This window comes from Pongo pygmaeus, chromosome 10, assembly GCF_028885625.2.
Source record: "Pongo pygmaeus isolate AG05252 chromosome 10, NHGRI_mPonPyg2-v2.0_pri, whole genome shotgun sequence".
NCBI lineage: Eukaryota > Metazoa > Chordata > Mammalia > Primates > Hominidae > Pongo > Pongo pygmaeus.
In genome coordinates, this window is record NC_072383.2 from 23,213,228 (window position 1) to 23,233,251 (window position 20,024).

The 20,024-nt window shown below is 36.8% G+C and overlaps 1 protein-coding gene across 2 annotated transcripts in view; it reads right to left on the reverse strand.

The window, feature by feature from the left end:
* Positions 1 to 6,693: 6,693 nt before the first annotated feature.
* The window catches only part of ST8SIA1 (ST8 alpha-N-acetyl-neuraminide alpha-2,8-sialyltransferase 1), a 139,291-nt gene continuing 125,960 nt past the window's right edge, over positions 6,694 to 20,024 (reverse strand). For both annotated transcript variants that reach the window (XM_054445464.2, XM_063672505.1), the window contains one exon: positions 6,694 to 15,348. In XM_054445464.2, coding sequence (XP_054301439.1) covers positions 14,862 to 15,348 — 487 coding nt within the window. In that variant the 3' untranslated portion in view covers positions 6,694 to 14,861. The remainder of the gene's footprint in view (positions 15,349 to 20,024) is intronic.

The window sequence follows — 20,024 nt, forward strand, 5'->3', positions numbered from 1 at the left end:
TCTGAAAAATACCATGCTTTAACTATTTTGTATTTACTTCAATAAAGCAGGGGCTCTAGTCTGCTGGGGGGAAAAAAAACCTTAAAATAAGTTAGAGGGTGAAAGGAAAAGCAAACATCACCTGTAATACAATGGTGATAATTCTAGCAAAATCTTCAGAAACATGGTAAACTGGAAAACAATGGGATGATATATTTAAAAAGCTGAAAGAAAACCTGTCAAGCTAGAATTCTATAGCCAATAAAAATATACTTCAAAAGTGAAAGTGAACTGTAGACATTTTCAGGTAAATAAAAGCTGAGAGAGGCCAGGTGTGGGAGCTCATGCCTGTAATCCTTGCACTATGGGAGGCTAAGATGGGAGGATCACTTGCACCCAGGAGTTTGAGACCAGCCTAGACAACATAGGGAGACCCTGTCTCAAAAAAAAGAAAAGAAAAGAAAAGGAAGAAAGCAGAGAGAACTTGTTACCAGCACTACCAGAAAAGCTAAAGGAAATTCTTAGGCTGTTGAGAAGTGGTATCATTTCTACAGAAAGGATTAAAAGCAATAGATCTGTACATAAAGGGGTATATAGACAAAAGTGTATTTTCATATTCTAATTTCTTTGAAAGGCATCTATGTTTTTAAAACAAAAAACAACAATGTTGTATTATGGAATTAATCAAATTACAGTAGTAATACACATGGCAATAGGAAAAAGGATCGGGAGACAGAGTAATATGACATAATAATATAACCTTCTTATTTGTGAAGTAGTATAATATTAATTCAAGTTATACTGTGATTAAAGATGCATATTATAATCCCTAGAGCAACAGATAAAAGTATAGTAAAAAATGATTAATCTAAAAAAGACAAGAAAGCAGCATGAAAGGCAAAAAGAACAGAGAAAACCAATAAAACACAAAGTTCTGCACCATACAACAATATTTCTATCAATGATGAACTACATATATGACATTGGTCCCATAAAATTGTAAATTTAGTACAACCTAAGTGTACATTGTTTGTAAAGTCTACAGCAGTGGACTTATTGATGCACATTCACTTATTGATGCACCCAGAGCAACTTCCGGTCCTGTAAGTTTCACATGGTAAATGCCCTATATAGATATACCATTTTTTAATCTTTTATACCATATATTTACTGTATCTTTTCTATGTGTAGATACACAAATACCATTATCTTCCCATTGCCTACAGTATTTAATACAGTATCATTCTGTGCAGGTTTGTAGCCAAGGAGCAATTGGCTATACCATTATAGCACAGGTGTGTAGTCGGCTATAGCATCTAGGTTTGCATAAGTACACACTATGAAGTTTGCACAATGATGAAATCACATAACCCATTTCTCAGAATATATCCCGCCATTAAGTGACACATGACTGTAATAAGATCATAGACTTAAACCCATCGATATTAACAATTGCATTAAATATAATAGCGATAAATGCCTCAGTTAAAGGGCAAAGATTGTTGAAATAGATAAAAAAGCAAAACAAGACCTAAGTATGTTGTTTACAAGAGATACATTGCAAAGATATAATAACTACAATAAGCTCAAAGTAAAAGGGTAGAAAAAGATATACCAGGTAAATATTAACCGTAAAAAATTTTGTAAGTTTTCATTAATGTCGATGTAGATTTCAAAACAGGGTATTACCAAAAAAGAAAAAAGAAAAATTTATGCAATTATTTTGATACTTATTCATATTGTAATACTTATATTGTTATAAAAGTTAAGAATAAAAGGGTCAATTCATAAAGAAAATATCACAGTCTTCAATGTGTATTTCAAGCAATCAGGTGTTGGTCAATTAGGACAATAAGCTAACTGAAAGCAACAATCAAGCCTTTATTTACTTACTACGACACTGCAAGGAGGAGGCACCAGTTTCCTAGGGTGTAGTTTTTCCCCATGGAATGGTACTGGGCGAGAGTTAACTGAATGCAGTGTAGATGGGAGAATTTTCTCCATGCCAAGGAATCCTAAACAAAAGGCTCTTTCTCTTTTCATGGACCTATGGGCCAGGGGGAAGAAGAGAGGGCAGGTCTTCTAGCAGTGGAAAGACACTGAGTCAAAGTGGAGAAGTGTCTCAACAAAGGCCCCTGATAAAAAGGCCTCTACATGAAGGTGTTGGGTTAGGAATGCCAATATGCATATGAACATGGCTCTCCTAAGAGTCCTAAGTCCTTGACTGCAACTCACTCTAGAAAACTGATGAATTGGCTATGCACCAAGGTGTGAGGAGGTGATATGGTTTGGATGTTTGTCACCTCCAAATCTCAGGTTGAAATGTGACTCCCAATTTTGGAGGTGAGGCCTGGTGGGTGGTGATTTTTTGATGGGGGCAAAACTCACATGAATGATTTAGCACCGTCCCCTTGGTAATAAGTGCGTTCTCACTCCAAGTTCACACCAGATCTGGTTGTTCAAAAGTGTGTGGTACCTCCCACCCTGCTCCAACTCTTGCCATGTGATGGGCTTGCTCCTGCTTTGTGCTTTGCCTTTCAACATGATTATAAGCTTCCTGAGGCCTTCACCAGAAGCCAGGCAGATGTTGGTGCCCTGCTTGTACAGTTTGCAGAACCATGAGCCAATTAAACTTCTTTCCTTAATAAATGAACCAGCCTCAGATATTTCTTTATAGTGATTCAAGAAGAAAATAATACAGGAGAGCAGCTTCTCTCCATTAGGCCTGCCAGACAAAGCCTTATAATTGCCTATGGTCAGACAGGAAGAATTACAGATAGAAGTTTGGTCTGGAAGTCAGACTCCTCAATGAATGAAACTTATAATAAATTTCAAAGTAAATTCAATAAAGCTAAAATGTATAGAACTAAAAGGAGAAATTGGCACATCATACTTAGAGACTTTAATATACTTTTTTTCTATAGTTGATAGAACAAATAGGTAAAATATATCTGTAAGAGTGTACAGTTGACCTTTGAACAACATAAGTTTGAACAGCACAGATCCACTTACATGAAGATTTTCTTCCATCTTTGCCACCCGGAAACAACAAGATCAATCCCTCCTCTTCCTTGTCCTCCTCATTCTACCCAACATTAAGGTGATGAGGAGGAAGACTTTTATGAAGATCCACTTAATGAATAGTAAATATGTTTTCTCTTTTTTATAATTTTCTTAATAACATTTCCTATTCTTTAGCTTACTTTATTGTAAGAATACAGCATATTATTTATATATATATCATGCAAAATATTTGTTAATCAACTGTTTATGTTATTGGTAAGGTCTCTGGTCAAGAGTAGGCTATCAGTAGTTAAATTTTGGGGGAATCAAAAGATACATGTAGATTTTCAAATGCATCGGGGTCGGCACCCCTAACATTTACATTGTTCAAGGATCATCTCTACTTGACCTAATAAAAGCTTTCAGTACACTATTGCCAACAACTGCAGAATGCATGTTCCTTTAAAGTACTCATGGAACCCGTGCCGTAAAATAATTCTTAATAAATTTTAGAAAATCACACATAATATATTCTCTGGTCATGCCAGAATTAAATGACAAAGAGATAACAAAAAGATACTAGAAAATCTTCCATATATTTAGAAATTTAAAATATACTAAGTGACAATTGATTTAAAGAAAAATCACAAGATAATTAGATAATATTCTGATTTAAAAACTGATAAAAGCACAATGTATCACAACTTGTGGAGCCACTTCTACTTCCATCCCTTGGTTCCCAGATCCAGATATTCTTAATACAGCCCAAACATGTAATGGGAGAAACTAGTCACTGTGCAAAACATATACCACATCCTATAAGATGGTACCCCATACTCTCAACATTGCCTCTCAGATGGTCCTTAAAATGAGTGTTTATTAGGCCATGCCAACTTTGTGTAAGGCAGACACTTCTAGATCAGTGTTCCTCAAACTTTTTTAAATTATCCCCTAAATAAACGTTTAAGATATTTTTTCTTAACCACTATAGTATCTAATTTTTTTTTTTTACCTCTGTCATTCAAAAGATACCCAGATGGCTAGATAGTAGAAAGGAGAGTTTTATTAGCAATATTGGTTTGCAAGCCAGGAAGAGAAAGTCTCCAGCATAGACCAAAGGTGCTCTGTCTTTGTAGAGGGGAAAGACAGGTGGGGTTATATGCCTGGCAAGGTTTGTACAGTCATAAATATTCAGCAGGTTTGAAGGGAAAGCTGTACCTATTTATGAGCAGAGCAGAGTGCATGCACGATGGGCAAACATCCACATAACATACAGCCATGTTCACTTTTGGGCTGAGTTTTAGCATTAAAATGAGGTGGAATTTGGCTCTTGACATCAAAAGTTGAAGTATAGGATGGAAAGGGTTTGTGTGTAGCCTTTATAAGCTGCTGAAACTGGCTTAAGGTCTGCAGTAGTTTATCAGAAGAGAACGTTTATAAGGCTGATCCCCTGTCCAGTCAGAGTTGCAGTGGTCTGGGTTGTAAATCAGAGTTAGGATAACTTGCCTGAAAGCTCTTATTGTTAAGGAGGTTGGTGAGAGTGTGGTTTTTCTTGTAGGAATTTAGAAATGTGTCATGCCAGGCAGACCCTGAATCCTCCACCCACAGGTTAACTTTGTTTCCTTAATCTTTAGGCCTGTCCTCATTGATAAAAAGGCACCTAACTTGGTCTAACTTGGTCTCTCAGATCACACCCCCTAAAACCAATTTTTTCCTCTTTAGGGGGAAGTATCTCTCCTGTTGATAATGTATGTTCTATATGATATGGTAAAGAGTAATACTAATACAAGCTAGTTCCATGAGAATTAGTTCCTTGCTACATTTCTTTAGCCATAAAATGTGTGTCCCTTGGTCAGAAGGATATTATATGTTGTACATGATGTCAATATGGTAAATGAGTCACTCTGTAAGTTCATAGATAGCCATGCTGGCAGAAGCATTGAGGACAGGAAAGGCAAATCTGGAATACATGTCTAGTTCAGTTAGAATAAATTGTTATGTGCTCCAGGATAGAACACATTGATAACCACTCCAGAAATTAACCTCACTACTGCAGTCATAACCTTTATAAGAGGCCCAGACTAAACAACGTGTTGAGTGGGTAGCAGCTGGTCTCTTTTCTCAATTACTCCACTACTTTCTCAATGGACTTCTATACAAAGTGGTTTCTGTAACAGGTATGGAGGTTATGCATGAAATTAATATCAAAGACTAATGATAATCTGGCTTCCACCACTGCCAAGTGCCCAACCAACAATAGCAAAGGCTAATGTTAAACCCTCAGTAGAAAAGCATTCTCTTTGTAGAGATCAGTAATCTGCCTGGTAGGAAATTGATTACAGTGGTCCCACCCACCCAGTGAACACTTGTACCTTATTCTTCCTGTCTCCCTTGCCTCCATATGCAAAGGTTGGAATCTCCTTGATTGGCATCTATCTTGAGACTCACAAATTCTTGATTGCCTTTTAACCTAACATTTGATTGCACTGTTTACCATGAAAAAGTTCCCAAGTATTGAGGCTGACTTTTAAATTCTGGCCCAGAATTCATGACTATTGAGAAGGAAAGAAATAACTTTTACTCTATCTATATAAATGGAACAAAGAACTTGTTTTCTTATACTTCTAAAAGCTCATAAAACGGAATAATATAAATTATAAATGAAGTCAATCCTCTTACATCTATAATTGTTCATATCATCAGGAATCTAACTGTATATCCAAAATAATAAGTTTTCAAGCAAAAATATAGTCTATGATTTATAATTATCCTCCTTTTAGGTTTAGGGGGAATTCTTGAGTAATTAATGCCTTTGGAGTCTTAATATCTGTTTTTGAATGCTCAAATCGAAACAAAGTAGAAGAGCAGGACTCAGTCAAATCTAGATTTGGGGACTTAATGACAGTTGGTGAAAATAAGCCTGTTTTCCTCATATGGTCTAAGAATAGGTTAGGGTAACCCACATTTATACTAGAGTTTTGCATTTGTTTCAAGTGATTCAGCTAAACACCATGTAGATTTTCCATTAGATAATAGAATGTCCTTTCTTAAAATAGCAGTAGCCCAAAAAGCTATGTCGTGTCAGAATGAAGTCAGAGAAATAATAAGATCTGTACAGAGTACCTTGACCAATTTCTGAGGAGAAATGTATAATAAAGGATGAATCAAGGTCACTTTTCCTGATGTCACTCCCTCTGAGGAAGAGTTTGGCAGAACTGGGCCAACAGCGCCCAAGGGGAATGGGAGTTTGAAGCAATTATCTAAATAATTCAGACAAAAAGGCACACTTGGGCTTTGAAAGTCACCCATATGTGCAGAAGGGGAATCTAAATGTATTGCATCTTGTTAGGAATGTATTAAAGTATCTCTTGGACACACATACTGATATTGACAAAAGAGAAGTTTTATCACTGGAAAAACTAGGGTCATCTACATTAATCATATTAAATAAATGCTCAGTTTTCTTTCTAGTTTGCCCTGTAGATAGTCCTTTCATCCACGTAAGAAGTACCAATAGTGTTCTTATATTCTAGCAATTATAATTCAGGATTTCTAAAATGATTTCCTCACTAAGTCTCATGACTTTTCATCTGTAAGAAAAAAAATATCAGTGTAGCTGATATGGATACAAAATAAAGCAGGAATAGAAAATGAAAGAGCATCACCCATTTAATTCTGGAAAATAAAAAGACTTCACAAGCTATAAAAAAATCATTTTATTCACAGGGTACATTTACAAATTTTCTCCAAGTAAGGGAGGTAGAGAAATTGAGACTTACTGAACCTTCTCACTGCCAGCCATAATTACAATGAATACACCAAAGAAAAAGACATGTTTTTACAGCAAACCTCCTCCTATGACATTGCATTTAGATTTGGTGGAAAGAAGCAAGTCAGCAGAACCAACAGAGACAGATACTAATTTTTCTAGTCACACTGTAGAAAGTACCAATTAAAGTTTTCTTTTTTACCTGCAACATTTTATATGAAACTCTACAAAAAGAATTGAGCACACTGATTTTCTCCACACTTTCTGCCAATGGAGGTTGGCTTTAATAGAAAGAAGCAATTCCATATACTCTTCAAAGGTGATTTCAATTTTATAGTTTAATCTAAAAATTTTTCCCAGAATTATTATATCCGTGAACTAGTAGTCAGATTATATTATACGAGAAAAAATAATGTTTTAATTTTTCTATTTTCTTATCGCCAGCCTCAAAATTTGCTCTTGAGAAACAGTTTGCACACATGTGGAATAATATTAAAATGTGCCATAATAGAATTAAAGAGACCAAAAAGACACTTTTTTCCCCAGTGCTTTTTAGAGTGACTATGCTGCATGGTAACTGGAATTCTAGTAATATTTCAGACTTGTTAAAGATTAAGCAGGCTTTTTGATGGAGCTATATTTGTTCTCTTCTCTCTAGTGTCTCTATGATGTACCCTAGTGGCCATCAGACAACCTAAATTGTGAATCCTGTATATTAATTATAAGGGGAGTGTCTATAGTAACCTATCAACGCCCAACAGTGCTTATGACTGAATGGAAAACAGTGACAGATTGATTCCTTGTTTCTGGTGTTTACTGGAGAAACAAACATTAATCCTCTTGCAGTTATCACCTAAGAAGCTTCCTACTAGAAGTTTCTACGACTTCAATGAAGGATATTTACATACTATTATCAGACTTCTCCAAGGCCTATAAACTATTGTGCATTTCTATAAAATAGTCACATTTGCTACATTTATAGGACTTCTTGATAGTAACGATACAACTTGGAACAGACATGGTTACATCTCTAAAGTCACAGAGGTATATGAAGGAGACACATAAGGAAGTAGGGGTCAAGCCAGAAAAAGTTAAGGCACCCTCTGCCACTCCTCACTCCCACTGAATCAACCATCTCCCTCTTCTCCACGGGTAAAGGGCTTATGTGTGTGTGTGTTGCGTACACTAGAATACAGGGTAGAAAATGCATCTAAGTCAGCTTAAGTAATCATGAATACAAAAGCCTGTTACTGAAGTAATTGTGGAAGCAGGGTTAGAACCTCCTGTTCTAACTCTAGCTATGCATAGCCCACTTTCCAAGGGTGAGGGTCAAAGTGACACCTCCTGCTATTACTGCCTGATCATGACAGATCTAAATAATAATCTCATTTGGGGAATATGTACCAAAGTACAGACAAAAAAGGGCTATGAAAACAGGAGTGTGGGGCTGGGCTCGGTGGCTTATGCCTGTAATCCCAGCACTTTGGGAGGCTGAGGCGGGCAGATCACCTGAGGTCAGGAGTTTGGGACCAGCCTGACCATATGGAGAAACCCTATCTCTACTAAAAATACAAAATTAGCCGGGCGTGGTGGCGCATGCCTGTAATCCCAGCTACTCCAGAGGCTGAGGCAGGAGAATCACTTGAACCTGGGAGGCGGAGGTTGCGGTGAGCCGAGATCATGCCATTGCACTCCAGCCTGGACCACAAGAGCAAAAAACTCTGTCTCAACAACAAAAAAAAAAAAAGAAGAAAGAAAGAAAGAAAAAAGAAAACGGGAGTGTTGTTTCACTGTGATCAAACTCCCAGGAGAGCACCTCTCGGGAAGGGACAGCAAGGGGTGGAGCCTTGAGACTGTCATGGTCCAAGTGGGTAAACAGGTACCACTCTGTTCTCTCCGTCAGCATCTCATGATCTGGCTGTCACACTGCTTCCTCTAGCATCTTTTCTCTCTCTCTCTTTTTTTTTCTGTTTTTTTGTTTGTTTGTTTGTTTTGTTTTGTTTTTTGTAACCAGGGAAAAGCAGGAACACAGTCCCCATTACCACAAATTATGCAGGCAACATTCCAACATTTGGGGAAATCGCAGGGGTCAGCACATCAGGTGTGCAATGGATAAGCCTCACCCAGAGAAAACTGTTCATTATTAACCATAACAATGGTTATCTTGGATGACAAGATACCTCCTTTAAAATATTTCAAAAAGGCTCCATTCTTGAGGCTCCACTCAAGGTCAACAGCCTCTTTCTTGCTTCCTGCTGAACTCTCTTCTGAGATCACTCCCAATCATCCTTTCAAATTAAAACCAAGATTTTGTCTCTCTTTTTTTCAGTTTGGTTAAACCTTTTTTTATTACAATTTTGTTTGTAATACTGTGCAGATAAAATAGACATTAACTGATTCTTACTTTTCTCTGCGTTGGATTAAATCACATCTCTTAGATGTTTATTGGTATTGTGTGAAGCATACATTTTAAAAACAAGCATCAAAAGAAAGTTTAATTACATAGAAGCAGAAAGAGGCAGGATCAATTTATTTGGATATTATTCTATAAAATTCTCAGACAGCTTGGCATCATTGATTATATCCCACAGCTTCAACAAGAAAAAAATTATCTGAAAGAATTTTAGCACAATATAGAGATCAATAGAAACACAGAAGAGTGACTATAAAATATAATTCCTCTTCTGTGCTTTAAAAAGTTAGAGTCATAGGCTTTGACTATCTGGCAAATGCTCGCAAGCATGTAAGTCAATTTATAATATGGTATTTATTCCTTATGTATTAGAGACGGAAGAAATCAGAAATGTTGGCACCAGAGAAAACAAATTAGAGGGAAACAGAAACATGTATTTTCCCTTATTGAAATGGTGAGCAGGGGCTGTGTTATGTTTCAATAAGCTTTTCATTCATGCACTTGTTTCCATCTCTCACCCCTAAGATGTATGTAAAAAATTCAAAAGACAAGTCTGGGCTGAGGGTAAAGCAGATGGTATCCATTTTCTTATGATAGAAGGGAAAAAAAGCTACAGCAATTATAGATTCAAGTCTCCTTCCACTTGCAAAATAGAAATTTTCTAGTGCTCAACCTAAATATTGTGGCCTCATATTTAGGAGTTTATAAACAGACGCTCTGGGCTTCAGACTTCCTGTGAGTTAGTCTCTAGGACTTTTAAAGAAGCTATGTAGGAACTGGTAGAATATTTGATATCTCCCTAGCTTCAAGGACTCAGACTATCCATATGAATGAGGGGGAAAAGTTCCACTTTAGAATCACTGGCAGGGCTATAACTAGGTCGGGGTGATCAGACTCTGCCACAAAACACCCAAATTTAGACAGCACGAGTTTAAGCAAAAACAAAACAGTTTAAGGCAGTGTAAAATTTTGAGGTCCTCAGCGAATTTCCGCACTACCTCTCTAGTCCCAATGCTACTAGCTCAACTCTGGAGCTAAGGCAGCTCTCCTGGGAGAGGACAGAGACTGATGGTGCTAAAAAGCCAAGGTTAAGGGTAGAGAGCACTCTGCCCTTTTACATCCTGAGAGTGTGGGGATAGCGTCATCTCCTTTCAACTTGCCTCACCCTCCTCCTAGCACATAGTGGAATGAAGTTCCTAGTTATATTTACTGCTGACTTTATTAGAGGCTTTGACCTAGTTTGCCAGACCTTGAAATTGTTAACCCACTTCTACCACTTCCACCCCTGATGTGTGCCCAACAAAAGTCATATAACCTGAGAGTTGACCTATACGACGGGAAGATAAAGAAAGAAAAAGCACAATATTACTCTCAGTCCTTATTCCTCCGCAAGCTTGCCCTCAAGTTCACATAAACGTCCTTACAGCTTTTGATCTTTGGAATTCTACAAACATAGAGAATATATTACCTGGTGCTGGTGGGAAAGTATTTACACAACACAATGAATATTTCCTAAAGTTTTCAGTGGACTGGTAACATTCCCCTCCCCCTTAGGTCCCTCCTAACAAGGATTTGTCAGTGAAAAATTTCACAAAGTCAATATTTCAAACATAGAAGTTAAAAGTCTGGATGGCTGACTTTCTATTAATAAAGAAATAAAAAATGTATATAATAAAGTTATAAAACTGGAATATATAGCTGCTGACGAAAAGAAATGTTATCAATATTGTTTCCATTTTGGATCATCTATAACACTCTTGTAAAGCCTTTGACTAATCCAAGGGTATTTTTGGCAAATTTAAAATCCCAGGATTTTTTCAGTTATTTTCCATTTTAAGCCATGTTGTCCAGATTGCTTCAGGTACAAGTTATATATAGCCTAAACAATTTTTTTAGCCAAGAGAAAGACATGAGACATCACAAAGCCAAACACAGTATTGTCTGAACATGTGCATTTGAGATCATTTACTTCCTACCCTTGTGAAGACAGATAAAAGTGAACTGTACAGAAGCAAAATCCAGTGAGCACTTCCTTAACTTCTTGTATGAGAATTATGCAGTTTAGATGTGCAATTTTGTATAAACTTTTGGCAAAATCCTCTATACAAAACATATGTGTCTGTGAGTCATTGTCCATATAAAAATCTTTCATATAAACATTACTTTTCTTAATTATGGAATGACTTAATCCTTCACCTACCTTAATTTTACTGAAGTGTGATCAAAATTAAACAGAGGGCATCCTTAGTCATGATCTTTGGAATCAATGCAGTTCTCAAATCGAGGCTAATAAAAACTAAAATTCTATCAGGGTACTAGTTTTTAGTCTCTTCACCCTTCCTTTTGCCCTTATGGAGCAGCCTAATTTTTATGACTACACAACAATTTTTTTAATTAGTCTGATGGTACAAAGTGATGCCCCTCTCTTGGCAGGTGCATCATCAAAAGTGATTAAAGATTTTCTTTTTGAATGTCTTCTAAGCTGAATTTTAAGAGTCAGTTATATCAAAATGTAACTGATCAAATCTGGAAAAGTACCAGGCCTAATTCTGAAGGTCTTAATTTCAGATAAACAAAGAAAGATAATGGGAGCTTAGAATTGAAGATCTTAATAATAGAGTATTCCAGAGCACTCTACAGGATGATTCTAGTGAGGTCCTTACTTAGGAACACATAGCACAGTTAAGGATAGAGATGCCTAACTTCATGCTACACACACACACACACACACACACACACACCCTCCTATCTAACCAATTATGTCCAAAAGGCATATGTATGGTGTATCTAGTGAGTTGTAATCTACCATAAGAAAATATTTTCATTAAATTGAAGTCATATTTTGAATGCTGTGAGCATATATATCTATCTTTAAGCGAAGACAAGGTGGAACAATCAAAATTTCATTTTGGTCTAATCCAGGGTGTCTCAACCTTGATACTACTGACATCTCAGCCTGGATAATTATTTTGCTGTCAGAGGCTGACTTTAGCGGGATCCCTAACCTCTACTAATTACATGCTATTAGCACCCTTGAGTCATGAAAATAAAAAATGTCTCTGGTCTCCAGACATTGCCAAATGTCACCAGGGAGGGATAATGAATCACCCCAGCTGAGAAGAACTGGTCTAATCAAACATCACCAGCACTGGCCATTTCTGTTTTGCCTTTCAGAACCCACATGAAATAGTTTCACAAGTTTGTAAACTAAACATTACATATAAATCTGCTGCATAAATCTATCCCAGGCATCATAAAAAGATGAAAAATTTCCACATAATATTTTCTTTCTTTTTCTTTTTTTTTTTTTTTGAGACAAGGTCTTGCCCTGTCACTCAGGCTGGAGTGCAGTGGCACCATCTTGGCTCACTGCAACCTCCACTTCCTGGGTTTAAGAGAGTCTAGTCCAGATAATATTTTCAATGGAACTGTGATGTATGGGCTCTATGGAGCTCATTAATTACATTTTAACAATTAAAGTACTAATCTGAGTCACATATTTTATTAACTTTCATATGCGTTTTTGTTAAGCCTTTTATATTTTTAATGGTATACTAGTAAAAATGTATTCTTTTTTAGGTAACTGCTAAATAACAATAGCTCAAAAGAGGAAACATATTTAAAGTTTCACTCAAAGTGAATATTTAACACAGTTTCTTCATGGTACATTCTCATTATGTTTTTGCTGCTGTATAGCAAACCAGTTCTCCAATAGAATCATTACTCTCGAATTCTTAACTTTCTAAGTAACAGTATAATCTGCACTATCAACAAGTCATATTTTAAATTCTAATTTTTATAATAACCTCACTATTTAATTGCATTTAGAAATGGTCTACTTCAATGATGTAGAATTTTGCCAAGGTCTTTTTTATGTTTATGTCATGTTAAATTAACCCACAAAAAATACCAGCCATTATTGTTTACATGGTAACACGGTATGCTAAGTTTTTACTGTTAAAATTAAACTAGAACTTTTTGGTACAGTTTACCTACAATTTAGTGACATTTAAAATAAAAAAGAAATTGAACTGTAGTGTCTCATTTTAGCTTAAGACATTCCAAAGTACGAAGACAACGAGAGGCTTCCTTTACCCTTCTCTGAAATGTAAACACATTTGGCTGCTTGTAATCTGTCAGTAGAGTTTTCTTACTGTGTATCAAAGCTGGTGTAACAAGCTAAGTAGTCCTACCTGCTACTAAGGAAATAAATAGCTACTAATTCACATCTCTTTACTTGTACAAACTATACCTTTTGTGACCACGCTCAACAGCAAGCCCATTCATGAGATTTTGGGTAAAATCAGGATGAGTAAGACAATTCTGCACATGCCGGGTAAGCATTTGGGGGTAAGACTTGCATCTTGTGCTGCTATGGGTATTATGTGCAGCAACCAGTGAGCTCGGTTGTCTTATATCAACATGTAATGGACAGTGCGTAACACATTTGTGATTCTCCAACACTGGTTACAAATTTTTGCCATACCAGGTCATATGAGTTCAGCTTTCATAGTTGCACAGTAATGAACTTTGTTTAACTTTGTGTGTATATGTGTGTCTACATGTATGCATACATGCATACATGTTAAGCCTTTTACATTTTTAACAGTATACTAGTAAAAATGTATTCTTTTTTAGGTAACTACTAAATAACAGTAGCTCAAAAGAGGAAATTTATTCAAAGTTTCGCTCAATTCATTCTTGCATGTATGCATACATGTCCTTTACCTTGCAGTGAATATGCCACAGTAGATAGAAAAGGGATTTGTCTTCTGGTCTGTCTTCCACAGAGACTAAGCTTTTCATCAATGTGCTTTACTGCATTTCTGAACATTAAATTATGAAGACAATTATGCCAATTTACAAATAAATAATGCACTCATATTGGTAGTCTTTTGCACTAAAATAAAAATGACAATGCAAACAGGCTTACATAATGCAGACCTAAAATTGGGTTTATGTCCTAAATTCTGAGGAAGGAAAGTGGCTCCTGTTATCCAGACTATGAATCAACACAGTCTAAATGCAATAATGCTTCACATTGTCTCTGTAGACTTGACAAAAGAGGAAGAAGCAATTCTTATGTAAAATTTTAAAAATAGAGGGGAGCTATAGTTAATATAGACGTGGCTCAACAAATCACAATTATCAGCAGTAACATTTTGTATCTTTATTACTCAGGAAGGGATTTTTTAAATCTACCCACCCACTTCCCCAAAGAGGGCAAAAATAAATAATAATTTGTTTAAAAACCTACGGTTCTAAAGCCAGTCTTAATAAGACAGGTTCTTATTAATATTATTAAGCCAGTTTGTGTTGACAATCAGCAACACTTTTACCCCAACATTTTCTTTATTCTACCTTGATTGGTTCCTCAGCCCTAACAACTCGAGTCTGTCTTGTTTTTGAACTGCATCTTCTAGATTTGAACCATGTGCTTTACCAACAGCATTTTACCAGCATTTTACTAGTTGCAAATCTGCCATGTGCTATAAAGTATTTCATAGGATGTTTCATTTCTTATTTGTCCTCCAAGCCAACACTGAAAGTAAAGTTTTGCTTGGATCTTCATTGCTCCTTTCCTGTTTTTCCAAGGGCCCATGCAAACTCATGAAACAACTTGACCATTCCCTCTTGGAGTCACATAGAAAACCTAACAAAAATACCCTGGTTCAGTCCTTTCTTCTTCCATTGTCCCTAGGAAGTGGGCTGGAGTGAGGTATCTTCACATGGGTCCAGCTGCATTCTCAGTGCACCGATTTTATGAAGATACCAGAGTTGGAGAAATTCCTCGGGCATGGCATGGAAGCCAGAAAAGGGTAAGACGTTGTCATAGTAGTGGTGGCTGATGGGCTGCTCATGCATATTCACAGAGAAGGGCCAGAAGCCATAGATGGCCACCTCTTCACAGAGACCCAGAGCTGCGCTCACCAGAAAAAGTCCTGTGGACAGGCGCTTGGCATGGATTCCTCTACTTTTCCAGAACTTTCCAATGCTACGCAGAAAGTTGGGGTTGGCAAACAGCACTGTCTGATTGGCACCAACATCTGACAGTGTATAATAAACCCTCAAAGATGGCTCTGTTCCTGTCTTCATAGAAAAGGCAGGCATGTAGATGTAACTGTGGTTATAGATTTTCATGTTGTCCACAAATGTCTTTCTGGACCACAGAAGGTTCTGAAACCTATTAAAGAAAAAAAAAAAACGGTTCAATTAAACCTAGAGAAAAAGAAACTCACTAAAACCCACTCCGTTGTCTTCTGGTGGCCCTGATACCTCAAATCATCTCAATGAAACCATGAAAAACACTTCATTTGTATTTAAAATCCTCCTTGAACTTATCAATTATCTCTCATCAAATAGCCTGACTTTTTCCCTGACCCTAACTTCTTAAAACGCAGTTAACATTTGTTAATGGGGCTCCCTCTGAACTAAAATGCATTATACATTTGTTCTCTTCCAGAATGTTTTTGCCTGAAATGGAAAATGGTTTAATTCTCATAAATTCCTAAAGGTTGTTGGCTGGGATTTTGATGAAAGGTACTTAGGTGGTCTAACATAACCACCAGACTGGTTTCTTCATCTGCAAATCAAAGGAATCACTTCTAAGATACCTCTCCCCACTGAAATTCTATGATTCTATAAATATTCAGATTCATCAATGCTACAGCTATAATATTACATGGAAAAAGAAAAGCTTGTTACTATTACAAAATGATGCAGGGAGTTGCCCATATTGCTTGCTCCAAAGAACTCTACTTTCCTATGTTCTTTCATTTTGGATTACATGAAATTCTAGTGTAGTTGTAGAAACAAAGATACAAATAAGTACAATAGAATGTTCTAAATACAATATTGATATTTGTGTAAAGTACTATGGAATACAGATGAAAAAAATAATTCTGCCTGGAAAGAGGGAGTGTGGTCCAAGAAAGCTACAGAGCGGGAATAACATTTAAATACACTTCTTATAGGGAAACAACAGAAAGAAAGAAGAGCAACTAAACTCAAAGGGACACTTTGGTTATAGGCAAGAGTATGCAATATACTGAGGCAATGACAAGGATTCCCTGTCCCTAGAATGTAGGAGGTGCTAATGGTGGCGGCAGTGGCTGAAGACAAGGCAGTCTTCGAAAAACGTCTTATATCTGTTTTGTTTGTTAGAACGTCACTCTGTGGTGACAGGAAATCTTCACAGCAGTGACTGCTTACAGCACTTATGGCGACTGTCAGTCTGTGTAAAAAAAAAAAGGTACTCTAATAGAATAGAAGATTACCCTGGAAGGAAGAGGCTGGTAGCCTGGAGACCAGGTAAGAGGCTGCTAATACACTCAAGTTAAAAAAAAGAGAGGGAGAGAGAAGGGTAGAGAGAGAGAAAAGCAACGAACTAGATTAGGGCCTTGCAACTTTTAATTCCTTTCACCATGGGAGCTGCCCATCTTGGGTTATGTGCAGGTGGAGCAGCAGCATCAAAGAATAAACTGAGCCAAAACTAGCAGAGGAAAGTCTGGCCTGACATGTTGGCAGGCTCATCATAATTATGTGAAATTAAAGTTCTGAATACACGAATCCACAGGATTGTACGTAGCAATCAGTGTTATTGACTCTGCCTGCCGATAAAGATATGTTTCTCAAGGCCAGAAGGAAGGGAAATCTCTCAAGTTGTCTTCATGTCCTTGATCCAGTAGCCTGCTTTCTTGATCCAGTAGCCTGCTTTATCAATTTTTCCCTGGGCCCTGATACAGAAGTAATAACAGGGTCTTTAGGTAGATTCACTTTAACTTAGAAGAAGCCATGGAAGCACATTCAACCATATCTGGAGCTGGGCCAGCCTCTCCAATACAAATTCCTGCTTCCCAACTTCCAAATGGGCTCTGCTTAGCAATTCCTTTCTTCCATTGCCCACCCATATCTTCCACCCTCTTCCTAAAACACTAATGCTTTCTCAATCATATAGACACACTGTGCAGATAACCTGCTACTCCATTTGAGCCATTGGTTCTCACACTTTAGTTAGAATAACCCAGAGAGTTCACCAATATCACAGCTTCCTGGGTTCTGATGAGAGTGATCCAGGGGCTGAATTTTCACCCGGTACTCCTGGGTAATCTGACACAGGTGGGACATACTTATTTAGAAGATCAAAGCATCAGTGTAAGCTGTCTGGCTTTCTGCATCCATCCCTCACCACCTTTTTCTTTACATCTTCTAATGACATCCTTGCTGCCATTCTAAGAAGTGCTCCATCTTCCCCTCTGTATCTTGAGACAAGCTGTTTCACATATCCTAAAGAACTCATGTTCCAAAGTGGGTCTCTCCTCTTTAAAAAAAAAAATTCAACCTCTCCAACTCAACTGAATTATTTCCTCTGTCTTCTAAATATGGTTAGAACCTTTCCCTTCAACTCTACTAAGGTATATTTTACAAATAAAACTCGTGTATATTTAAGGTGTGTAATGTGGTGTTTTGATATGCACACACATTGTGAAATGATTACAACAAGCAGGTTAGAACTTTAAAAAACTCTTCTTAATATGCTCACACTGTTCCCAGTGCTACATTCTCATTCTGTCATTTCACCATCAACCTTCTAGAGCAGTTAGGATACCTCTATTGCTTTCCTTGCTTGCTTCCATTCCTCCTTATTCCTGTACAGAATGGCTCCCATTTCACAGGGCCCTGCTGGCTGATGGAACTGATCCCTGTCTCTGTGGACTACATACTAGCGGAGAATTACACACTGCTTCAATAAAGTCAAGATGATTGATTTTGTGTTTCCTGTCTTAAAGCCAACTGATGAGTCTTGAAGGGAGTAGTTTTCCCTTTCTGTGTTTTCACTTTGAAAAGGAACACACAGCTTGAATTTACTATAGTCCTAATTTTATTGACACTGTTATTATTTTTACCTCTCCCATTCTGCGACAAATGACATTATTATTTAAGAATTCGATTCAATTCAATAATTGTTATGGTATACTGAATATGTTTAATATTATCCTGATCAAGAGTTTAATGGGGTTGGTATTGAATTTTATTACATTATTACAAAATTAAGCTGGAATTAGAAAAGAGGGGTGCTCCAGTTTGACTCTCCAGCCTCATACTCAGCTACTCCTCATGTCCTCACCCTATGCTCCAGCCATCCCTGTGTGTGTACCTGTCCACAATTTTTATTGCATATATAGATCATTTTTGCTTATCTAGTCATTGCCCTGGTGAAGTTGTGCCTATAAATCAAGACCCAACTTAAGCTTTCCTTTATTAGGCTTATTCCTTCCTTCCAACTTAAGCTTTCAAAAGTCTTCTTTGAATTCCTGAATAATAATTGCTCATACTCTCTAAGACTATGTACTCCTTGAAAACAAAGGACAAGTCCTATTCATCCTTTAATTTTTATAACCTAGCTCAGAATATTTGTGTACTACATGAATAGAAAACTACTAACCAATAATTTTTAAAAATAAAAAAAAGAAATCAGACCAGCCTATGAATTAAAAATAAAAATGAAGATCAGCCCATGAATTATTAAAATAGAAATGATTAATTTATAATCAATATGAGCATAAAAGGAAAAACAAAAACAGAGTGGAAAGGACAAAAGTATAGTACATTTTATAAAGGAATTGAATATGTGATAATGGGGACAAAACCAATAAGATTTTTAAAATTACTTAATAAACAATATTGAGAAAGTTAGCTAACAATTTGGAAATCTGAGAGGGAACAGATTCATACTTCACGAGACAATTACTAAATAATTTTAAGATAAGTAAGATAGATATTTAAAATCTAGCCGGCACAGTGACTCAAGTCTACAATCGTAGTACTTTAGGCAGCTGAGGTGGGAGGATCACTTGAGGCCAGGAGTTTGAGACCAGCCTGGGCAACCATCTCAATAAATAAATAAATAAAATCTATGTTACAAAAACTAAAAAAAAATCATGAACTTATCAGACATTTGCAAAATATATTTCAACAAAGGAAAATATTAACAAAATTGATTATGCCATGATGTAAAATTTCATTACCATGAAGAATAAGATAACTAAAGTAAAAAGGGAATTACTCCAAGAAACATTTACAGCAAATATGACAAACATAAATTGGTATCGATACATTGTAGAGTCTGAATATATTGATACATTGACATGAAAATGGACAATTTATCTTGAAGGAATTTCAATTAAAAATGTTAAAGCATTCGGTTACAGTTACAAGACGCAAACTGAATACAAAAAGGAATATTAATAGAATAGAAAGGAACACAATAAAGGATGAATAAAGCTCTCACCTCCTATGACAAATCTCTGGAAATAGGAGAAAATAAGTTTTTAAAAATCTATCTCCATTCCGAAAATAAAAAAGAAAGCAAACCTCGGTGGATCCTGAATCTACGTTACCTCAAAAAAACAGACAGTTTACCAAAGGAAACCAGAGCATGAAGGAACTTGTTGAGCATTCCTCTAAAACGCAGCAGTAGCAGTGCCCTATGCCTGGAGGCAGGAGATACTAGGGAAAGTGGTGTCTAACAGCAATCAGCAAGGTTATTGTTCAGATTATGGGGTAGCAGAGACACCCAGGCAGGCTGAACCCTAAAATCCTGCACCGATCAATTATCACCGTATATGTGTAAGGATGCGTCAGTTTCCAGGTAGGAAGAGTGGGTATGTGTCCAGAAAGCTGGCTCAGCCCAGGGAAATGGAATTCTCAACTCATACAATATCAGCAGTCAGGCTTGTAGTTCCCAAGTGGAATACTGACACTGAGCAGCCCAAGAAGAAGACCTACAAGCAGTAACATTTGGGAACTGCCCAAGAGAAAGCAATGTTGCCACCTTCTCAGCCCAGAGTAAAACCCACC